Raw genomic sequence first — 24,367 nt, 5'->3', positions numbered from 1 at the left:
AGGCTCTTACAGCAACAAAGACTTCCAATTCAGTAGGACTAGTGCAGTCAACCAAAGAAACGAGAAGCTTCCACTCGCCTAACCAAAACTTAACACAAGTCTTCATCAGTACACAGAACAGCCAGGTGACAGACATGTTTGCACAATTCTGTATTTACTGAAAATCTCACCAGCCAAAAAACCATTTGTGTTTTATTACCATTCACCAAAACATATCAGGTTTCCTATCAGCCATTATGGCAGTGCATTTGTCATTTTAATTTGTTGCAGTTATTTTCCATTTTGCTTTAAGTTCTTGTTATCATTTGCTCTTGGTTCTGAATCACGGTTTGTGTCATAGCTATTTGTGAACGTTACTCATGTTTTCTTTCTTCTTCTGCACAGTGCCATTAAAACCTATAACCCTGAACATTAACAATGTTCAAAGGCCTTGCCTCTAACAAAAGTTGAATCTGTTCCTTCCCTTTTGCTCTTTCATTTTAACATCCCTTGGGATAGTTAACAGAATTATTTTGACTACAAACTAACATTGTCTTAGCTGCAATATGTCTGTGGTTGCTTTAAAAATCTCAAAAAAACAAAGGGAGCTTGTTAATACACAAATAAAGAAACTAATCCAATATCCAACTTCTCAGTCTAAGCAAAAAGTTTTCTAAATTTTAACATTCTCTAATAACTTAACCTTGCAAGTTGGTTTTTTTAATGTTATGCAACTATTTATGTTCATTATTGACAAAAGAAAAAATAGTGCTCTAATAGAATGACAAAATGTTGAACTTCAAAAATTGTACACTTATATAATGCAAGATGTGCCACTCCAAGGCTAGCAACCTATGGATGTATTAGTTTACAAGTTTTGCACCATTATTACATTAATGTGGTTATAACAATGCAGTATGTACATTATACAGTTTTACACAACATTTCCATAATCCTGTCTCTCTTTTGATACTGATTTATGAGTTGGACAGAAGATTGAGAAAGAAATCCATCCATGAGTTATTAATTGCTGTCTGGCCCAGTAGCACCTTCTAAATCTCAGTTTTCAGGCAGAAGGCATTAATGTTAATAACGTATAGGCCCCTATTTGTGAGCCTTAAAGGAAATTTGGGGACAGGCTAAAATAAACATAATATGAGGAGAGAAGCTTCGACAGGCATTCCTCACTATCAGAGAAAATAGTCAGTCTTCATTTAAACTGATCAGTGCTCACACAGTCATTTATAAAATTATTTGCATTCACCCGTGCTGTGGGTTGCAGGATCCAACTCCCTAACACTACACCCAGAGCACTCACAAATACTTAACAGACACATCCCTGAGGGAGGCTACCTTCTTCTGAAACGTACTTGTATGAAGTACATGTAGATTTATGATATACTGCATGTCTTTTGCAGGTGTAAGGTGGGAAGTACAATCAGGAGAGTCCAACCAAATGGTACATATGAATGTCCTAATCACTTGTGTCTTTGCTGCTTTTGTCCTGGGAGCCTTTATTGCGGGAGTGGCCGTTTACTGTTACCGGGATATATTTGTACGGAAATCCAGGAAAATACACAAAGATGCAGAATCAGCTCAGTCCTGTACTGACTCCAGTGGGAGCTTTGCTAAACTGAATGGGCTGTTTGATAGTCCCGTCAAGGAATATCAGCAAAACATTGATTCACCCAAACTTTACACAAACCTGTTGACTAGCAGAAAGGAGTTGCCACCAAATGGTGATACGAAGTCCATGATGATGGACCACAGGGGCCAGCCTCCAGAATTAGCTGCACTTCCAACTCCTGAATCTACACCAGTTCTTCAACAAAAGACTCTGCAGGCTATGAAAAGTCAGTCGGACAAAGCGCATAGTAACCTCAATGCTTCACGAAAGGAAACCCCCTTAAAAAGCCCTCAGTTTTTTCCTTCCAGTCCTCCACCCCACTCTCCTCTAAGTCACGGGCATATTCCTAGTGCTATCGTTCTTCCCAACGCGACCCATGATTACAATACATCTTTCTCAAATTCTAATGCGCACAAGGCAGACAAAAAGATGCAACATATCGATCATCCACTTACAAAACCATCCAGCAAAAGAGACCACAGGAGATCTGTTGATTCCAGGAACACCCTGAATGATTTTCTGAAACACTTAAATGAAACTACTGGTAATCCCAAAGCAATTATGGGAGATATTCAAGTGGCCCACCAGACTTTAATGCTGGATCCAATGGGAAATATGTCCGAGATCCCACCTAAGGTTCCCAACAGGGAGGCATCTTTATACTCTCCCCCATCAACTCTTCCAAGAAACAGCCCCACAAAACGAGTGGACGTTCCCACCACCCCTGCAGTACCAATGACCTCTTTGGAAAGGCAGAGAGGTTATCCCAAAAATTCTTCACAAAGGCATTCAATATCTGCCCTTCCTAAAAACTTAAACTCACCAAATGGTGTTTTGTTATCCAGACAGCCTAGTATTAATCGGGGGGGGTACATGCCTCCCGCGGCAGGCACAAAGATGGACTACATGCAAGGGACGCCTGTCACCGTTCACCTCCAGCCTTCCTTGTCCAGGCAAAGCAGTTACACGAGCAACGGCACCCTTCCTCGTACAGGAATAAAGAGGACACCCTCCTTAAAACCCGACGTGCCACCAAAACCCTCATTCGTTCCTCAGACAACTTCAGTCAGACCACTGAACAAATACAGTTACTAGGACACGTCTGTGGTAAAAAGGAGTGTGGCATTGACCTGTACAGGTTGTGTGAGATGATGTTGTGGTAGACACATAAGACAGAGACTTGCTTGTTATTGAAGAGAACAAAGTGGCCAAAGAAACTGTCTTTACTTCAGCAACATCTGTGTCTTGCCACATGTAGCTATAGCAAGACTTCGTGTACTTGCTAAGAGCAAACACAAAAAACAAAGGAAAGTGCTGGTCATTACATTTCTTTTGTTTGGAGCTAAGGAGACATGTAGCACAATGGGGTGGGGGCTACTTTACTGTTCTAAATAGCTAAAAAGAGTTATTGGGAAAAAAAAAAATCAGTAAGCAAATACTTGAAAAATGGGTTCCATTTTAGACTGCCATTAAGTGTGGTCCTTCCCATTAAATGTGAACATTTTAATATGTATGCATTCACCTTGCCTCTTGCACAAATGTCAGAAAATGGTAATGTCTCAATGAATATCTGGGTTAATAATCAATTTGCTGGAATTCAGTCTCTGGCCCAACTGTAGCATTATTATTTTTTTCTCTCCATGTGTGTGGCATTTTGTTTGTGCCACAGATGAAGCTGTGTGTGTGTGTGTGGATGTGCGTGTGTACTGTACACACTAGGATGTACTTAGAGTCCCATTGCATCTTTTATGCTATGGAATTGTTTACATTGAGCATAACTGAACAAACAGATGACTCTGCCTTCTGCAGCCCCTTGGGTTCAGGTTGGAGACAGCTAAGGATGAACTGCGCATCTCTGCCAGCCTTCTGAATGGTAATGCCTTGATGAAATAGTCACCCAGTGAAAGAGTGCAGATACGTTTAATTCTTCATAACTCTGTTATGCTGCTATTGATTCAGAGCTGTGCATTTCAAATCTAGTGCTTTGGGCTGGAACGGGGGGGTTTTACTGTGTTTCCACAGTGCCTCCATCCAATACCTGGCCACTGTGAACTTCAGCCCCTGTATTTCTCATTGAGGGCAGCTAATAATCAACTCACCTGGCGAAGGCCTGTGTAACTAGAGAAGGTTACGTTTTTGTTGCATTTAATAATGCCCTACACGCTGATAGACTCTTGTCAATAAAACAGAAGAAACATTAATTGGCCTGGCAGAAGCAGTCTGTGAAAACTCAACAGTAGTGCAATCAATTTGTTTTTGTTGTGTAATGTAAGGTTTTTTTTCCAAAGTCATGCAGGTAATGACAATATTCTGTAAATACTATGTGTGAGTTTACCTGAATCTGTGCATTTTGTGCCTTATTCATGCAAATGATAAAAGTACTAAAAAAAAATAAATCTGTCAAGTGTTCTCACTATAGCACATATCTCCCGAGTGCCAGTTGTAAAACCTCTCAACAGCACCCAAAAAAAAAGATAAAAAGCAAGAATAATTAATGGTAACTAAAGGCAGCCTACAATCCAAGAAGACAGCAGCATTAAATCACCTTACCATGATAAACATTCCACTCCAGCTCTCTGAAGGATCAAACAGTTATAATGTGAAATCAAATGAGGTTTCTAGGGTAATGGAACACCTGCTAAAGTTGTGTAAGCTATTTAGTAGGTTTTACAGTATCCACTTGCAGCTGATGTTCAACACAGATGGCTATTTTAGCTTGCAAACTACACACTACCACATTGTTTATTGAACATAACTATAGAAATAACTATGGCAGAGGAATATTCATGAATTAGCAGGACAGATAACTGCAATGGGTTTCAGAGATGGTGGAGATTTATATTATGTGTTCAAAGGGGAGAAAAGGTTAGTCACTGAAAACTCGATCTCCGTTACAGACAAAGAGTAAAGGATAGAAGTAGTCATTTTTTCTTGTAAGGCTGTAAGGGACATTTATTTCCTGAGACCTCTGGATCCAAAAATCAATGATCTCTCTTCCTAAACACTTCTGTCTTGCAACTAAAACACTACAGATTAATAACTATTAAAAATGTACTCAGTTGTCAAAAGACACAAACTGATCCGAATTCACTTTACAAGTATTAATACAGACTTGTGTGGAACCGAAAGATAAATGTATGTGAACCCTGATAACCTCCTGTAACATTGTGCTGCCTTGTAGATGGTAATGTGAGTTCTCTCAGTATTTATGTTGAAATTTCTAACATTCAACCTAGTCCTTATTCTGTTAATTTAATAATAAAAGATGCTTTATCCATTTGTGCAAAGGTAAACGCAGATTGTATCTTTTTTAATGGTACGGCATAAAAAAAGTAACCCTTAAATGAAGCTGCTCTATACTATAGAGTACTTTAACATGTATAGATATCTTGTAAACTTGTATTGTGGATGTGTAAATAATACGTTCTTTGGGTTTTTAACACCGCATGTAAAGTCAAAAATAAAATATTCCAATGTACCGAGTGTCTGATTTCATTATTAGTGACGCTAGGTTCAGGTGCATTGTTGTTGGGGTTACAATAGAGGATGAGCTCTGCTTACCTGAACAGCTCCGTGGGGAAGGCCCAGAGCCTCCCTCTCGTCAGCCGTACGGGGGACTTGCCGAGGGGGATGGCGATGCACACAGGCGTCCTTCCCTTCTCACTGCAGCCACACGTTGACGTGCGTGTTCCTGAGGGAGAGTGCTTGTCTGTAGGTGACTGACAGCCTCCTGAGGTAAATACAAAACATCAAAGTAACTGGCATGCAGTGCTAGAGCGCAGTACAGAGTCAGGGTTGCCCGTATGACAGACCAACAAGATGCACTGAGTTTGAAAATACATAATATATGCCCATATGAAGCCTTTATTGGAGCTTGATCCAGGCTTCAGCTGGGCTCTGGTTCCTGCGAACCCTTCTTGTTAATGTTAGACAAAAAAATACCAATTTTGTGCAAATACAGTACAGTTTTGAAAGATGATAGTGTGTTCCATCTAAAATGTAGGCTATGAAAAGACAGAGATAATTCCTGGCAAAATTAATTGCAGACCCTACATAGTGGGACATTCCTAAATACTTACTAATGCTTAATAATTAAAATTCATATTTCAGGCAGACAGTAAAAAAGCCCAGCAGAAAGACACATGCCATGTATTTAGTATGTGCCAACATCACATGTAATTTAAAAATAATCAGTGTAATTTAGTATCAGAAAACAAATATAACGTATTCTTTTAATTAAAAGTTGATTTTAGATAATGGATAAAAATTATTTGTTATGAGATTATTCTACCACAGTATTAATCATTTGAAATTACTGTGCATGTTATAACAGTACAATGGCATGTAGTTGTATCTTAAAAAAAAAAAGGGAAAAGAAACAGTGCTAAAAAAAAATCCCAAACCTATAATGCCTCAGTATGTATTTCTTCTAGTGCAGAAGCAAATTCAGATTTCTTTTTACTGATGCTGGGGTTTTTTTCATCTGATATCTTTATATATGAACTGAGTCAAACATACATAACTGTCACATGCTGCAAGCCTGTGCTGCTTTTCCACTTTAAAATTAACTGTGCCTTTGACATGCAGGTGTCAGCCAGTATGGCTAAAGGCACTGCCTCTGCGAAGGGGCAGTACCCTCAAAGCACACCTGCTTGAAGGCTTGTAATGAGAAATTACAAACAGTTATGTTAGTGACATAAATGTGCATCTACAACACAAATGTTCAGAAATTATCTGTATTTATCTAAAAGGTGTCAAATGACCATTTTCCACAGTTACTTGTTAGTTACTTAGCCTATATTGAACCAGCCTTCACTTAACCAGAGTGATGTAGTGGCTGGATGGGTCTAGCCAGACAATAATAGAATGGTTTGGGTTGGAAGGGACCTTAAAGATCATCCAGTCCCACCTCCCCTGCCATGGGCAGGGACACCTTCCACTAGCCCAGGTTGCCCAAAGCCCCGTCCAACCTGGCCTTGAACCCTGCCAGGGAGGGGGCAGCCACAGCTTCTCTGGGCAACCTGTGCCAGTGTCTCACCACCCTCACAGGAAAGAATTTCTTTCTTATGACTAATATAGATCTACCCTCATTTAGTTTAAAACTGTTACCCCTCATCCTATCCCTACACCCCCTGATCAAGAGTCCCTCCCCATCTTTCCTGTAGCCCCCTTTAAGTACTGGAAGGCTGCTATAAGGTCTCCCTGGAGTCTTCTCTTCTCCAGGCTGAACACCCCCACCTCTCTCAGCCTGTCCTCACAGGAGAGGTGCTCCAGCCCCCTGAGCATCTCCGTGGCCTCCTCTGGACCCACTCAAGCAGGTCCATATCCTTCTTGTGTTGGGGGCCTCAGAGCTGGACACAGCACTGCAGGGGGGGTCTCACGAGAGTAGAGGGGGAGAATCCCCCTACTGAGTTGGCCTGAGCACTCAGGGCTGCAGAGAGGCTGCAGAGAGCCTCCCGCTCATCTCTGGCTTGCTTTGTTTTTATAGAAAAAACATAAATAATTTTGAACAGAACACAGACAAGTAAAAAAGACAAAACAAAGAAAGGGCTGCAGGCCCATAGTAGTGAGACGACTGCAAGAAAACCAATTTGTAAAGCCATAAGTAGTTATCTCTATGACTGCGCTGCCAGCACAAACCTATGGCCTTTTAAATTGGGGTCTTAAAGTAATCAGAGTAGTTACAAAAATGAGGATGCTTCTGTCTTGGTGCCGTCTTGCTAATGACTCACTCTGTGACCCTGGGAAGATTATGCAGGGTTTATTCAGTACAAGGGATCCTCACAAGGCAGTGTTCTTAGTTGGAGTATGTGCAGTTGGTCGGTTTGTAACGTTTTCCACTTATGAAGGTTTTCTTGTTTTTCCTTGTCCCTCTGTGATTCTGAGCACCAGCAAGGACATCTTGCAGGTAAATAAAGGGAAAGAGAAATCCCTTTCCATCTGGGAAAGGTTAGTATTTGCCAGAATGGGAAGGAGTTGGTTGGTATTTCCCCAGGTGCCTATTAATTTCATGGGATGGAAAAATATTTTTTAAAAATTGATCACGACAAAATACTTCATAAATGCAGCATCTGGACTTCAGCTGGGATGTGCAAGCTTTTCATATAAAAAGCAGTACCAGGAGACCAACCTACCAAGACTGCATTTGTTGTTCAAATGTCATCATATCACAGTATGAAAGAGCAAGAAACGAAAGGATTTAGGAGAAAAAAACCATTAAATATTTAATTAGATTCAGCTTTGCTCAGAGAACTGAAAATTTTTGCATTTTTATTCAAACCTACTGGTGTGAGGACCTGACTCTGGACCAGCCATTCCTGCCTGCCTGCAAGCATTTTTGTAGACATATTGCATTGGCCTGACACACATCTGAAATTATAATCTGTCCTGAACTCTCAACTGAGAAACTGTTTCTACTCTGCCTGAAATGAAATTTATTGGAAGCTCTGATTTTATTAGTGCATTCTGAATTCATCCAATGACCTGATTTACGGTCTGCTTGCTTGCTTTTTTCCTACAGTCAACCAACAACTTTTCCGAGCTCTGCTCATTAAAAACGTAACTAGATCCACGCCTGTGTCCTACAGTGAAGGCTGCTGACCAGAGCGGAGATGCCAGAGGGTCACCATGTTTAGGTAAAGTCTGAGAATTCCTTGGGCTGCAGTGGTGATGCTGTGTACTCTCTGCCAGACTGGTGCCACTGCCCTTCATGCCAGCCAGAAAGAGTGTTGCTCGAGCTCCTTTAATACTTTAAGGGTAGGGAAGAAGAAAATCTACCATGTGGACAAGCTGTCCTGACCATTTTCAGGAATGGTCCCCATTTATCAACAAAAAAGGAAGCTTACAACAGAAAAACTTGAATGGCCAGGAAAGAAAAAAAAAAAGCCCAAGCCCAAAACTGACCTTCACACATCTTTCTGTCCTTGTTTCGCAAATCACAGGCTGTTTTTCCAAAGCAGAGGCTGACTCGCACAACAATGAGCAAAGAATAACAGTTCTCAGTGAAGACCCTTCTGCAGGATCACACCTGGCTGTAACAGCTGTTTTGTAACTTTTTCCAGTAGCTGACCTTAAACATTGGCAAAGGCAGACCATGAGCTAACCGGTTTGCTTCTGTAGCTGTGTGACAGCCTTTAACATATGGCTGATCCTGCACAGAAATGGACGGCTGCCTAGTAAGAGAAGAAAGGTGGCAATTGGCTTTTAATTTGGGTCACTTTAAGCACAGGCTTATTTCTCAAATCTTTGATTTACAATACTGGCCTCACATGAGGAAAAAATAATCAAAAGTAGATCAGAGCAGATGAATCATAAAAGCAAAGCACGAGTTAGCTGTATCTGTCCTTTCTGTGCCGTGAATATCCATCTGATTACTACGATTTCCTCAGGAATACATGTTGGTCAATTAACAGCTTGAGATTTTTTTTGTTACGGATTAATGGCAAATTTTTATAATCAGGCTGTGCTGTATAACCGTGAATGGCTATTAGTCACAGGTTATTGTGCCTGGCCAACGATTAGGTGAGCGAGAAGCACTTCCAATATTAATGCTGTATGTGAGAATTGATTTCTGTGAAAGCTTGTGCATGCAGCTCCGACATTCAGTCTCTGTCACTGTTAGCACAGGTGAAATACTGGCTCCATCGAATGAGATGGCAGAACTGCATGGGGCCAGGCCTTCACCCTCAATCACTCAGACATTCCCAGAAAGCAAATGCTAAGGAGCTGTGAGCAAGGCCAAAGCAAAATAGGATGCACATCTGCAGAAAAGCATTTGCTGTAGCAGGACACAGCCCTAACATCATCTCTGCCCACATTTGTTTGATAAGGAGATCAAGGCTTCAGAGTAAGAAAAATGCCTCTGTGGGAACAGTCTCCTTTTTCTGGTTTTTGGAGGGTTTTCCGGCAGGTACCGCAATAGGAGCTGAACAGGCTTGCTTAGACCAGCTGACATTTTGTGTGTGGAGTCCTCTTTGACATCCCTAAACCACATTCTGTGTAGCTGTAAGTTTGCCTGGTTTTAAATTCACTAGAATCAACTGGGACGTAAGGTGTCAAACGCCAAGTTCCAAGGCACAAGAGAAAAGCTACATAAATCATAAAATCACAGAATGGTTTGGGTTGGAAGGGACCTTAAAGATCATCTAGTTCCAGCCCCCCTGCCATGGGCAGGGACACTTTCCACTAGCCCAGGTTGCCCAAAGCCCCGTTCAACCTGGCCTTGAACCCTGCCAGGGAGGGGGCAGCCACAGCTTCTCTGAGCAACCTGTGCCAGTGTCTCACCGCCCTCACAGGGAAGAATTTCTTCCTTATAGCAAATCTAAATCCACCTTCTCAGTTTAAACTGTTACCCCTCATCCTATCCCTACACCCCCTGATCAAGAGTCCCTCCCCATCTTTCCTGTAGCTCCTTTAAGTACTGGGAGGCCACTAAGAAGGTCTCCCCGGAGCCTTCTCTTCTCCAGGCTGAACACCCCCAACTCTCTCAGCCTGTCCTCACAGGAGAGGTGCTCCAGCCCCCTGAGCATCTCCGTGGCCTCCTCTGGACCCACTCAAGCAGGTCCATATCCTTCTGATGTTGGGGTCCCCAGAGCTGGACACAGCACTACAGGTGGGGTCTCACGAGAGCAGAGTAGAGGGGGAGAATCCCCTCCCTCACCCTGCTGACCACACTTCTCTTGATGCAGCCCAGGATACTGGTGGCTTTCTGGGCTGTGAGTGCACATTGCTGGCTCACAGTCAGTTTTCCATCCACTAATACCCCCAAGTCCTTCTCCTCAGGGCTGCTCTCAATCCACTCATCACCCAGCCTGTATTTGTGCTCGGGATTGCCCTGACCCATGGGCAGGACCTTGCACTTGGCCTTGTTGAACTTCATGAAGTTTGCACGGGCCCACCTCTCCAGCCTGTCCAGGTCCCTCTGGATGGCCCATCCCTTCCCTCCAGCGTGTCGACCCCACCACACAGCTTGGTGTCGTTGGCAAACTTGCTGAGGGTGCACTCGATCCCACTGTCCGTGTCGCTAACAAAGATGTTAAACAGCACCAGTCCTAACACCGACCCCTGAGGACACCACTCATCACCGCTCTCCACTGGAGTTTCCAGGAGGATCTGCTCCTTGATCTTGTCGGGCACAGAGGTGAGACTGACTGGTCTGTAGTCCCCTGGGTGCTCTTTCTTTCCCTTTTTAAAAATGGGGGTTATGTTTCCCCTCTTCCAGTCAGCAGGAACTTCACCAGACTGCCATGACTTCTCAAATATGATGGACAGTGGCTTAGACACTTAATTTGCCAGTTCCCTCAGGACCCATGGATGCATCTCATCAGGTCCCATGGACTTGTGCACCTTCAGGTTCCTTAGATGGTCTCAAACCTGATCTTCTCCTATAGTGGGTGGTTCTTCATTCTCCCAATACCCACATTTGCCTTCTGCATCTTGGTGGTGTGGCTGGAGCCCTTGCTGGTGAAGACTGAGGCAAAAAAGTTGTGGAATACCTCAGCATTCTCTATATCCCAGGTAACCAGGTCTTCCATTTCCTTCCAGAGAGGGCCCGCATTTTCCCTAGTCTTCCTTCTATCACCAACGTGCCTACAGAAGCTTTTTTGTTGCCCTTGACATACGTGGCCAGATTTAATTCTATCAGGGCCTTAGCCTTCCTAATCTGATCCCTGGCTGCTCAGACAGTTTCTCTGTATTCCTCCCTTGTTTCTGCCCTCTGTAGGCTTCCTTTTTGTGTTTGAGTTTGTCCGGGAGCTCCTTGTCCATCCATGCAGACCTCCTAGCATTTGAGCCTGACTTCCTCTTTGTTGGGATACATGCTCCTGAGCTTGGAGGAGGTGATCCTTGAATATCAACCAGCTTTCTTGGGTCCCCCTTCCCTCCAAGGCTTTATCCCATGCCAAGGCAGAGTAACATGGGATAAGGCACCCACTGGGCTCATTGACACCATCCTGTGAGGAGCTGCTTGTGCTAACAGAAGCAGAAGAAGGTGTTTCGTGGTGTTTGTTTCACTCCTATTGGTAACACTCAAGTAAGAGGTATCAAAATATCAAAATCACAGACTGACAAAATGGTTGAGGTTGGAAGGGACCTCTGGAGATCATCTGGTCCAACGCCCTTGCTCAAGCAGAGCCACCTAGAGCTTCTGAAGCATTCAGGAAATCACTAAGTTGAATTAGGACCCTGAACTGAAAGACAGTAAAAATTATTACTCCTCCTTAAAATCCCTTCTAGAACAACTTTCAGATTAAGCAGGTCTTTTTGCATAAAGGTGAAATCTTCCTTCTACCCAGACTGTGGTGAGTTTGGATATCCAACTACTCTTTTTATCACAGCACTTATTTCTCTTTGACAAGCATAGAGTGCACATCTCAAATAGTTCTTCACTTTTCAGATCCCAGAGGATATCAGCTGATCCTAATGCACAACGTACCACTGTCCATGTGAGTCTTTCATCTGAAGTGACATCATGATCGAAGGTGAGGTTATATGGAGTGCAACCCACAGAGAAAGTCACATGATATTTCAGAGCTGCTTCATTACTGGGACAGGTAGTTCAGAAAGCACTTGAAAATGACATTTTACTATACATGATATGTTCCATATTACAAGCATTCCTTGCTAGTTCCTGCTGCTTCTGTTAAACTGCAGTACTTGGGAAAAGGCTGGATTTTCTCTTCCACAGGAACAAAATTTCAGGTGGAATTTCTCCCCATACTCTGAGGGAGGGGATATTCCTCAAAAGGCTCTAACTACGTAAGATTTTCCAGGCCAGGAGGGACAAAATGTCACATAGGACACAAAGATCAGTTGCCAAAAATATACTTTTTGTCACATTTCAGACTAAAAGCACTTAGAAACCTGTCATCTTAATTTGATGGCGGAGGGGGGAGAAAATGTTTGCCCTGAAACTGGTTGACAGAATGGACAGCTTTATGATGTTGGCTTCTAACAAAATCTTGCACAAATGCCACACAGCTAACAATGTCAGCAGTTTCTATCTAAATCCAGTACTGGATTTTTTTAAACTCCTCCTTGTGTTCTCTAAAATATGGTTTCACTTGCTCTGCACAGGACAGTAACTAACCTGTCTCGAAGCCTCCCTTTGGTATTTTAGTGCTTATTTGCTTTTTTCATAAAGTCCTTCCAGTGAAGGCTGCTGCTTCATAGGATATCTTAGCCCCACTCCCCTCTGCTTCAGATGCAAGGTCAAGTCAGGGTCAGAGGAGCCAGCTTCGAAAAGTCAGAGTGTTCCTTTGTTATGCCACCCGATCTCACCTCCAAGCTCGTCACAGCATGAGTGACAAGACAGAACCTTCTCCAGGACGGTTCTCTATTAGCTCTTCCCTATCGAGCACAGGGGCACGGGCTCCTCCATCCCATCAATGTAACTTGGGTGTTGACGTTTGTACTTCTGAAAATTTCCTCAGATTACCATCAAACACCCCTAAGTAGTTTGTCCGTAACAGGGTCAGGGAGAGCAGTGGGGAGACAGACCCACACCAAACCAGGAATCGCAAAGCAAGTCTGACAAACCAATAGAAACCAGCAGGAGATACATGTCTAAATACCACTCGTGCCTTTGAAAATCCCCTCAGCTGTTAGGCCTATTTAATCCTTGCTCTCTGTTCAGACATTAACAAAGACGCCAGCTATGATGTGTATCATCCACCCTGTAGGCACAGGGAAGAACCATGGCATCTCTGGAAAGCATACCAAATCCCCTAATTCCAACCCGAAGAAGCCACAGACACCAACTAGCTAATAAATACCTCATGATGAAGACAGGGTTTCAACCAATAACCCTGATACCTTATTTAAGTATTTCTGAACTATGCAAAGTTGCAGAAAGTGTTTTCACTTTGGGGGTTATCTTCCTAGTTGGGTTGCTTTGCTGTTATGGCTGTTGTTTTAAAATAAAGCAATTCTGGAATACTAATAAATCTATGTGGATTTTTTCCCCAAGAATATTACAAAAGTTGACATTAAATGTACTAGCCTGAACTCAGTTTCTGTCTGATTTAATAAATTTATGCCAGCCAACCAGCAGTTTTTTTTTTTTTAATTAACCCTGGAGGTTAAATGGAAGTTTACTAAAATCAGAATATGTTAAATGAATAATTTCTCTTGGCTTCTTTCAGGAAGTCTCTTACCCCAATAATCAGTTCAGCTGCAAAGAGATCAATAAGGTCTTTCAATTCAATGAGTAGAAGGCATACATTAAAAAGTTGGTAACAAACCTGATAGACTGGAGGAGATATTACAGCCTATTATGGGTTTTTTTGACACTAAATCTATCTGTTAAAAAATCTTGAGAAAAGGTTACTGCCCATATACTAATGTTGCCAAATGGAATAATTTGTTAGCGTTGCTTGAGAAGATTTCCTGGCATTTATCCACAAGCACAAGTCTTGTTTGTTAAATCCTCACTACAGGAGAAACCAGACTTTTAATACTGAAACCAAAAATAGCTTCCGAAGCCAACCATTGTTGGGTCTTCCCACCCCATAAATGGACAAAGCAGGTTATAATTTCCTAGACTACAAAATCCCAGTTAAGGACCCTCCCCTTCCTCATTAAGGAGACTCCCAACCTAACAGCTCACGAGGTACAGTGTGCACAGCCCCAGATACACCACACACGCTTCTTGGCCACTTTTGTTAGGAATCTGGCTCCACATAGCAACTGGGGTTTGTTAGCCCCGGGAATGGTCCCTCAACACAGTTCAGCACAGGTTACACTTGTGAGCAAAGACTAAATTCAAGGTGATTTAGTGTCAGTCTCTGAAGTACATGGAACAGTACAAAACCCTCCAGTTATATCCTCTTTTGGGCTGTAATTATACTGATAGTTTTAGATCATTAAATATAGCCATCATCATAGTTCTATCAATCTCTTAAGCCAAATGTACAGACTCACAAAGAAAAGGAGTGAGTTTTTAAAAGAGTCGAACTGTAACAAGAACTCCCTGACAGCGTCCACAGCAGCGCACTGGAGCTGAGCTACGCAGCTCCCAGCGGAGCAGCAAGTGTTTTCACATCCGTCGCAGGAGGCAGAGCTAATGTGCTAGAAGAATTTCATGCTGCAGAATCCCCTCCATGGATTTAAACCCTCAGAGAGAGAAATGTCTGGTTTATTCCCGTGATATTTCTGTAGAACAGAAATCACCTGGCAAATTACTTCTGGTCATGTTTGGCAGGGATTTACCAACAGTGGTTCAGTTCTCATCACAGTCTCAGAGTTTTCCTCAGTGGCCCCATTTTGTTCTTGTTAAGTAAACAAGACTAGCACTCAGAAAAGTGCTCAAAGTAAAGCGCTTTATATTAGGTGCCTGACTGAAATAAGCATTTCAATTAGATTCATTAAGGAAGTTATTACTTGTTAATTGAATAGCAACAGACTGCTAAGGATCACTTATTGAGGTCTAATAAGTATGTAAGAGCGAAATCTACTCTTCATGTAATTCCATCAGCAATAAACTAGTGTAATTAGCTTCTTACTAACAAACTTAAATTGTGGGGAATGTTGAGGCAGATAATTGGCACTTAGGAAGATACCTATAGTAAGTTAGAGCAGTATCAATTAACATACTTATGAAACGTCAGTTTAAACTCTAAACAAATAATTGATACCAATGGGCTGTGGGTTACTTGGTTAAATGCTATTTAAATGCTTAAACTTTCATATTCAGAAAAATTAAAACAAGTCCTCTCACTGCTCTTTTTAAAAATTATTACATATGCCTCATTTCCAGGTGTATAACCTATGGATTACCTGCAATAACCATCAGTCAGGACTTGGGTGCTGGCTATGCATGCTGACATATGTGGGTGATTCAAGGACTTGTTTGCCCAGGCTGCTGTCTGCTCAGGAGCCTGCTTGCCTCTGACCCCTCAACTCTCTCACACCGTGTGCAGGTTATTTAGCAACTTATTTTCACAGAATTGTACTTCTAAAAGAGTGAGTCATCTGAGGGTCAGCTAATCCCTATTCCTTGCACTTCAGCAGATTCAACCACCACAGGACCTCACCCCCTTTCCAGTCTGATCAAATTAAGGTTCATATCTCATGACTGTGAAGTCTCATTTTATACATGAAGAATCTGAGGCACCAAAGCAGTAACTTTTGCCCAAAGGTGACTCAGAAAGATCACAGTAGCTCTGGGATCAATTCCTTCCACAGGAGCTAGTACGTATGATACTTTTATATGCCATTTGGACTCTATAACCAGCCTGAGCTGATGGAACAAGGTAAACACCAGTAATTGTCTGGTCAGGACAAGCAGCAACAGAACCGACCTTTATGCCTCTAGTCCTATGATCTTATCACAGCTCTGTCTCTTCCTCCAAATATTCTCCAGATGTTCTGGAAAGGCTCTGCCTCCCTGTTTGAAATGGAAATTCCTCTGCTCTCTCTTTGACTTAACATGCAGTTTGGCTGCAGGAAATTAAACAGTTTGCAGTGGCACAGAGCTTACGGAGGACTTCTGTTTGTACACAAAGCCTGAGCCTTCATGCCCGATGGAGGCCTTGGGAGCAGTGGCAGGAGAGGAAGGTAAGAAACCCACACTTCAGGGAGCAGAGCCAGCCCTTGCTGGTGAAAGCGATGGACTGGAGCTTCAGTGAAGGTGTTTGGAGAGGAAGCAGCAGCACAGAGGTGGGGCAGACAAGGCGGAAGCGAAGGGCAATACAGGGCTGGGGTCTGCACCTGGGCAAGGAGGACAGGAGGGCCAGGAAGTGGGAAGCTACTGGCAAGGGCAGTACTTGCCATTTTAAGGGTATCTGTGCAAACCAATTTTAGAAACTTCTATTTTAAAACAGGTTCAGCCCTCCCCCTTCCCCCCACAAAGAAACACACACTGATCCATCATGTGGAAATACTTCAGACTCATCTATTTAAAAAAATTGACAGCATCTCCCTGTCAGCTAGGAGTGTGATTTTTTTTTTTCAGCTATGCCAGTGAAAGCCCTAATGTAGACACAGCTGTAATATGAGCAAAAGGGAAAAAAGTTTCTTTTTGCCAATACAGCTTCTTTTGCTCAGACAACTGGTACAAAGTATATTTTTTGCAGGCTTTTTCCTAGTGTAAGCTTCTGCACTCTGAGTGACTGCACTGTCAGTGCACCAATGTACTAGGTTTGAAAAAGATGTCCACAAGACCTTAAATTGTGTTGGAGAAAGGACAGCACCTAGCACTGCGAAACCCTGTCAGTGCCTGGAGTGCATAGGTATGGGTGCAATAAAAATACAAAATAATAATGAATTCTGAGCCCAACTTTCCCAAGCTCCGGCATAACAGCAGCCAAATCCTGCTCACTTCCCCAACCTTACTAACAAGCAGCTCCAACCCACTGCAGCATTGCAGGTAATCAATATCTGCTTAGACTAAATCATATCTCAAAACTTAGAGCTGGCTCAGTGTCCAGAAAGCCCTGGGAAGCTGAGAAGCATGGGAAGGACTTTTCTGTTCTGTATGAATGGTACAAAACTTAAGCATTTGGGGGGAAAGGCAATCTCAAATAATAAATAATGCAGAAACTCCAACAGACCTTTTAAAGCTTCAGTCCCCTTATAATTTAATGTTTGAAATGCTATGCTATTCTTTTGGAAGCCTTTTCTCTCTCCACTGCTGATGATGGTCTGTCTTCTTAGACACTTGAATAATGTCTCTCTTCCTCTTGTAACATCTTCTTTGACTACACCTCATGCATAGTAATGCTAATAATCTTGCAGCTTTCAGCGACATTTTTCTTCCTTTAAATGAATGCCTGGTTTTATGCAGGGCTGTTTTTTTCAGCACCTTGTCTCCTGCATGCCTCTTTCATTGCACAGTGTACCTGTGTACATACAAATGTCTATTTACTGCTGCCCATTATGAGCTGTTCGTGTTCCATTTAGCAGCATGCAGAAGAATCAGACTAATTGATTACCTACATTGTATAAATTGTAGCAAAGCATAAATGATGCAGTCAAGATTAGCTTGCTATTATGTTGAATATTGTACAAATATATATGTAAGTATAATCCCTCCCAAAAGAACTTACACCATAATTAACTAGGGACCTTTTGCATGTGAAATGGACTTGATACCTGGCAAATTATACAGTGGATAATACTATGTGCAGTGATGTAGAAGGATATATTTTATACTACCTGACCACCACAGTTTTACAGTTCTTTCCTCAGAGAAGATGAATTCAGATTCTATCACCTCCTAAATGTAATAATGTAAATATGGACAATAGATAAGTATTAAGCTCATTTGTCAAGGGGAACTAGGCAATTCATCCCAGGTCATGAAGCAAGAAAGGACAAGAAATGCAAACAGAATCCAAAATTTAACTGATAGTCCAGTCCTGTAACTGGTAGGGAGCACACTGCACACTAATGTCCTTTGGGCTCCTAAGTTATTTTTAAGCACCTTCTCAGCCATCATTAAATGTTAAAAGGATCTTGTATCTTTTGGAAAGGGTGCAGTCGAAGATCCTGGCTTAGAAATCCTGAAATAGAAATCCTCACGTGTAAATGGCCAATATAGGATTTCAAATGCATTTTATATAAATAATTCTGGTAGGGACCCTGGACTAAAATCATTCTGATGGCTTTGATACAAGTGCACAGTTGGTCTATGAACTTGCAGCCACTGCAAAGAGTAATCACATTAATCTGAACACTATTCCAATGGCAGCTGACAAAGAAATGAACACCAAACTAGTCAGCTCAGGCCTCTCCTGCTTATTTAACCAGTCCTCCTGCTGCACTTGTATTATCACTATAAAATCCAGAAATAACTCTTCTGCTTAAATACAGTCTTGAAACAAAGTCGTACACTGCATTCTCAGAAACAGTCACACACTATTAAACATAAGAAGCAAATTATAAGCAAGAGCTTAGAATAAAGGTGAAACACGCAGACACCTACAGAACATTGAACATGATTACAGCAAATGCCATCATTCGCTTTTCCTCTGAATTGATGTTAACAAGAAAGCATTTTACTTGTCTTTGTTTACCAGGAGAACATAAATACTGCATAAACTACATCTTCTTGCCAACTAAGCTTTGTCTACAGGATGGCAGCTTGTTCTAACTATGTTTATACTTTCAAAGAGTTGAAAAGCTCAGTGGTTGAGCCGGAACAATGTGGGATGCTATATACACGTGAAATGTGTTTTTTCATAAATAAGTACTTGAGAAAACCTTAAGTGTCTCAGCCTGAGACTGCCCAAAGATCTGCAGCACCGCTCAACAGGATCTATCTCCGAGTATTTCATGGAACAGCTGAAGTGCTGTGGGAGCCTACATCCTTGTCTAAACAGCAGCTTCCTAAGGGATTTAGAGCCACCTTTCCTAGGAAGAGGCTCACAAAAGGTGAGGTGCTAATGCACTACTAGGCAATCCATCAATGCCCTGCCTAGGCCTTCTACATGTTCCAGCTTCCCCAATTTTGCCCACAAAAGCCCCTCTTGATCTCGTGCTGAGTGGCTGCTCAGAGCTCTGCAGACTCCCTTCAGCGAGCCAGCTGCGCCATACCTTGGTGGTGTAACACCAAACCTCCCAGTGCTGGGATCCTGGTGGAGCCCTCCTGTCATGGGTTTATTGTACTCCAGAAAATACAGCATAAACAGGCAGTGCTGTATTAACACTTACAGCGCCCAAGAGCGTCTCAGGGCCACACAGCTAGTTTGGGGACATTTTATACAAAAAAACTGCAAGATGCCTCCGAATGCCAGCACAGCTACAGCAGTAGGTGAGCTCCTTATGGATATTCTTGCAGAGCAAACACTGAGGGATGTTGCACGGGAAGCATCTTGCAGTATTATGTGCTGTTTAGTGGGGATAGAAAAAAGCCTTAGTCTCCCACCAGGCAAGCGCAGGCACTTTTGACAATTCAGCACAAGCTGATTGAAACTTAACTGTTTCAATCTGACTATGATGGGTTGGTTCTGCCTTCAAAGCTGCAAGCTGGCCGGAGACCCATTGTTAGGACCTACAGATTGAGAGGAAACTGAAAGAGTTTCCACTTCCTTTTTGTGCAAAGCCGGAGCCTGGCTTGTGAAAGAAATGACAGCATAATATCAAAATGTATCTTTTAGTCAGCCCAAAGATGAAACTCCCTGGGTGCTTCTGCCTTGCTTGAACACCCCAATTCTGATTTCCCATTTCATATGGAAGCAAAACAAGAAAATGATATGCCTAAGCATGGTTGCTCTGTCTAATACAAACTGGGCTGTGCTCCATAGATTACTGAATGAAATATTAGCATCAAGTACCACCATGCAGTGTGCAACATCTGGAAAAAAGTTATAGAGCAATTTTCATTATTTTTATAGGAGAAGAGAAAACTGCAAATGGTAGAAGGTATAAGAGGGAATTCTAACAGATTGTACATTGTCGGGGACTCTCTTTCCAGCTGTGGCAAACATGATAATAAAACACACAATCACCTCAAAGCTCAAACGTCAGCAGAAACAAGACAGCCCCCATGGAGAGCTTCCATGCAAGACGGGCTTTCAAAATGGCAGCTCCCCACAGGTAAGAAGCAGTCTGGATGCTTTGGAGAAAGTCTGAAAACATTTAAAGGATCAAGGTATAGCCTTGAGTGAGATATTCCTTTTTTTTGTTTCTTTGGGGGAGGTTTTCCTTGGTTTGTGCATTAAATAAAAGAGAGAGCAGACACTTATAAGAATATCCTTGATAAGCATATATTCTTAGAAGAATAAAGTGAAAATGATTAGAAAGCAAAACCAAAGGAGACAGGAGGAATTGTAGGGACAAAATGTTCTTGACTGACTATGGAGAAAAAAAATCAAGAGCTGCAAAACAGCAGCCCCTGTTATTTGCAAACACGTACCAAGGAGGCTGAGAATAGATCCTATGACAGCTGCAGCCTAATTGATAGGAGACTCGCCTAACAGGTTGTCAGACTGCTGCGTGGCTTCAGTCCAGGCCACGTTGCTGGAGGCACAACGTTAGAAACACTGACAAACATTTACTAAAAATAAATAAAAAAATATTCCAGGGCAAAGGGAAATATGGCTCCAAGTGACTACTTGCAAAATTGTGTTAGATCTCTAGGAAAGAGGAAAGTAAGCAGCAAAACGTGTGAGAGTCCCTCCAGGGCCTGCAGGACAGACGCAGGCAGCCTGCCAAGGCACTCCAGGATTGTGCTGCCTGTCAGGAGCATTGGCTCTGGGTGTGCTAAGAGCAGACCTCCACAGAGGCAACAAAAATAACTACCAGATCAGCAAAGAGCACAATCAAGAGAGTTGACTAGCTGCAAAAGAAAATTATGTTTGATGTACAGAGATGGATCTCTTTAATGGAAGGAAGGAAACCAGAGGAGCACGTCTTTGAACTCTTCTTTTACTTACAAGGAAAAGGATGTATGGCTTCCTTGGCCAGTGGGGATGGGAAGCACTGTGAGAGAGTTGAAAGTGGCTTAGGTACAGCCCTCAGCCCATCCCATGCAACACACTCACAGCCAGAGAGTCACATTCAGGATTCTCTGAATGTATCCAGCTTCATGCTAGGACAGGAAGCTTGAAAGAAGCTTTGGTCTTGAGCTCCCAAGTCAGCAATGCATCCAAGCAAGCTGCACAGCAGACAGGTGAACAAGAGAAGGCTAAAGCAGAGGAAGGGAGAAAAAAAGAGAGAAGCTATATGGATGAGAGCCTGCTAGGACTATGAAGGCTGCTCTCTTTGAAGGAGATCCAACCTTGGTAAAGCTGTGGGAGGGAAACAATCTTCTGAAGACAACACCTAACACTATAAACGGCACCTAGGGCAGGAATATTGCTGTGCATGCGTGCGCAGAGGGACCTCGAGCCATGGGTACACAGTCCCTCTGGATTTACTAGCACTACTAAACAGACAAGTAAAGTTGATTCCAGAAGAAAGACCTTCCACAGCAAGGGGAACAGACCAGAAAAAAACAGCGCTGGCTGAGCAGTCTGTCTTCAGCTGCTCTCCAGCTCTCCTTGTTGGCTCAGGGTTACTGCACTTGACACTTCTCTGTCAACCTCAGGTTAATAATGATCAGCAAATTAACACATTCAGAATTCATTCCTAAAAATACTTTATTAATTTCTTCAGAACAAGCACTTTTTTTAACTTGGTCACACCATGATATTAATTTCTGTCTCTGTGAACATGGAAAAAGGTTGTGAAATATCCGTAAACAATGTTTTGCAGAACTCACCAAGTGATTTTACATAACAAATAAAGTTATAAACCTCCCTGTCTTTGCATGCTGTAAAACAGAGGCAGAATGCACTAAGGAATCATTTGCTACTCTCTCCTTTATGGAAAAGTGACATTAGGTCTTTATGATCCCTGAATTAAAACTCAGAGGGCACTTTTTTTCCACAGCAACATACAGAGGTCTAACAGAGGGCCACCACGAAAATTAATGGAGCAGCCACATAGCTATCAATTCTCTAGAGTACTTTCAATATATGCTCCTCAGCACTTAGAAAATCCATGGGTAGTTACAGGAGAACAAGAAAAATTAACTCACAAGCCAGGGCAGTCTGGATGAGGGGAGTTCACCGCAGCCAAGGGTGCTGCTACATGAGACTGAGACACTGTCAGAAATGGGTTTCAGAGGTAGGTTTCTACAGCATCCTCTGAAATCCCAGCCTGCTCATCACAATCTCCCCGTGAAGAGCTACATTTCTCCTTTATTAGGTGAGTTCACAGCACAGTTTCCAGTATGGGAAACAGGGAATAACAAACAAGAAATTCAGAGCAAGGATCATAGAACAAAAAGTTACCAATAAAGGGAGCCAGAATTCTCAAGAGACTGGTGCTTGGTGGATGCATGTGTACATACAAATATCCACTTTACGCATGCAGACAGATCAGAAGTCTTTCTGATAATTACAGTAGGAGGTGAGTCTATTTCCAAGCTTTACAACCAAGCACCTCTGGGTTGTGCACATACTGAGAGTATCAAATTAAGAAAATGAAATCACCCAAAACTCTACTGCACATTCGCAGCCCCAGATCTGGCTTAAAATATTAGTTACCCCATCTCCTATTAACTGCAATGAAAACACAGTCCCTGGACTATGGGGAGTGTCAAATCCTGCTGAAGGTTAGCCTTCTGCTTCATAAGGCCCAGTACTCAATACAGTTCAAGGCGCTGTGTGGGAAAACAAGGCTGTAGACAGAACCACTACTTTTGTATTGTTTATGAAACAAACTCCCCAAAGAGTACACTTGCATTGCATTACTGCAAGAGTAGAATTACTGCTTGTGCTGCAAACCAAGCATCTCAATTTTTCATACTGAATTTTTTTGCCCCCTATAAAAGACCCCGACCCAGATTGGGTGAAATTTAGAAGCATGATCCCCTTATTGACTTTAATAGAAACAGGATTGAGCTCTATAATCAGCTTTTATTTAAGACAGACATGCTCTTTTGTACTGTGTTTTTGTAACTTCACCAGACCTTAGAAAGCATTAACCTGTTTTGAATTCACAACACTACTCCTTAAATAGTGGACTCTCACCCCAGAGACTAAGGACACTGCAACACTGACCTCCTGCATCCAGTGATTTTGATCATGAGTTTGCATCCCAGAACTGCAGGTCAGGTTTAGATCTCAGCTCAGTATATGAGCACATAGTGGGAGTGAGAAGTTATTTTCTAGGTCACACGAGTCAAATGCTCCATGCTGATAGAGAAAATGGTATGGTTACTGAATGTAAAGAAGTTGCTGCTTCTATACAGCCAGTCCACTTCAGCAGAAACCTCTGTAGAAAATAATGTAGAACCACTTTCTTACTGAGCAAACCACTGAAAGATCTTGCTTACTGACAGGGAGCAAGAGATGGGAGATAGCAGAGCACAGGAATATTCAAATGCAGTTTGGGGTTTCACAATAAAACCAACTTTCTGCTTTTAAATGGAACAAACTACAGTTAGTCCACTTCCCCAGACAGCAAAATCAGAATTTTTGAAATGCCATAAATTATTAGTAAGTTGCATCTGTGTCATCCCAAGAAGTCCATCTAACCACAACATTCAAAATTCAGAAAAGGGTTGAGCATGTCAGAAGGGGATCCAGAGCCCCGCACACCGAACTACCATAGTAAATGTCCGCAGAGAAGTGCACATTTGAAGCATCATCCCTTGTTGGAGCATAAATCCTGGGCAAAGGCTGCAGGCATCTTCAGCAGGGCTTCAGCACCCAAAATGGCACAGCCACCTTCTATACAGTTACTTGAACTTTCAGGCTGGGCTCCAGCTATGCTGCAACCAACCAGCATTTGATTCACATTTCAGGTAAAGAAAAGTAGTTCCTACTCTGGTCTCAGTACTATGGTTTATAACTAATTTATAACTCAAATTCAAGTGATTTGAGATGCAGTTACCATTATTCAGGGCTAACATACAGCAGGTATTGGGACCATAGGTCAAGGCCATTTGTTGACCATTCCTGATGCTCTCCAACATAGCAATAGAATTGCTCAAGAACATCCTTTTGCAATTTGAGAACTGCAATCACCAACTGTGTTCCTTTAGCGGGGTCACACTTTCCTTCTGCTATACCAGTAAAACTCATCTCTGTGGGATACTATGCAGGGCAAAACTGAGCAAAGAACTCCCCAGAGCCATAGTGCCTTACACCCCCACTGCCTGTGCCAAGCAGATTTCTAGCATTAAAACCAAATCCCAGCACACATGACAAGAGCAACAAAAACCACCAATTCCCTACTGTAAAAACCCTACACAGCCCTCTGTAGTCCAAGTGA

The 24,367-nt window shown here is 42.4% G+C and overlaps 1 protein-coding gene across 8 annotated transcripts in view; it reads left to right on the top strand.

The window, feature by feature from the left end:
* The window catches only part of SEMA6D (semaphorin 6D), a 228,058-nt gene extending 222,974 nt beyond the window's left edge, over nucleotides 1-5,084 (top strand). For all 8 annotated transcript variants that reach the window (XM_074837200.1, XM_074837198.1, XM_074837197.1 and 5 more), the window contains one exon: nucleotides 1,398-5,084. In XM_074837200.1, coding sequence (XP_074693301.1) covers nucleotides 1,398-2,701 — 1,304 coding nt within the window. In that variant the 3' untranslated portion in view covers nucleotides 2,702-5,084. The remainder of the gene's footprint in view (nucleotides 1-1,397) is intronic.
* Nucleotides 5,085-24,367: the final 19,283 nt, after the last annotated feature.

This window comes from Strix aluco, chromosome 12 (assembly GCF_031877795.1).
Source record: "Strix aluco isolate bStrAlu1 chromosome 12, bStrAlu1.hap1, whole genome shotgun sequence".
In the NCBI taxonomy this organism is placed as follows: domain Eukaryota; kingdom Metazoa; phylum Chordata; class Aves; order Strigiformes; family Strigidae; genus Strix; species Strix aluco.
The sequence above is the reverse complement of the archived record's forward strand: the minus strand, read 5'-3'. Positions and strand labels throughout refer to the sequence as shown.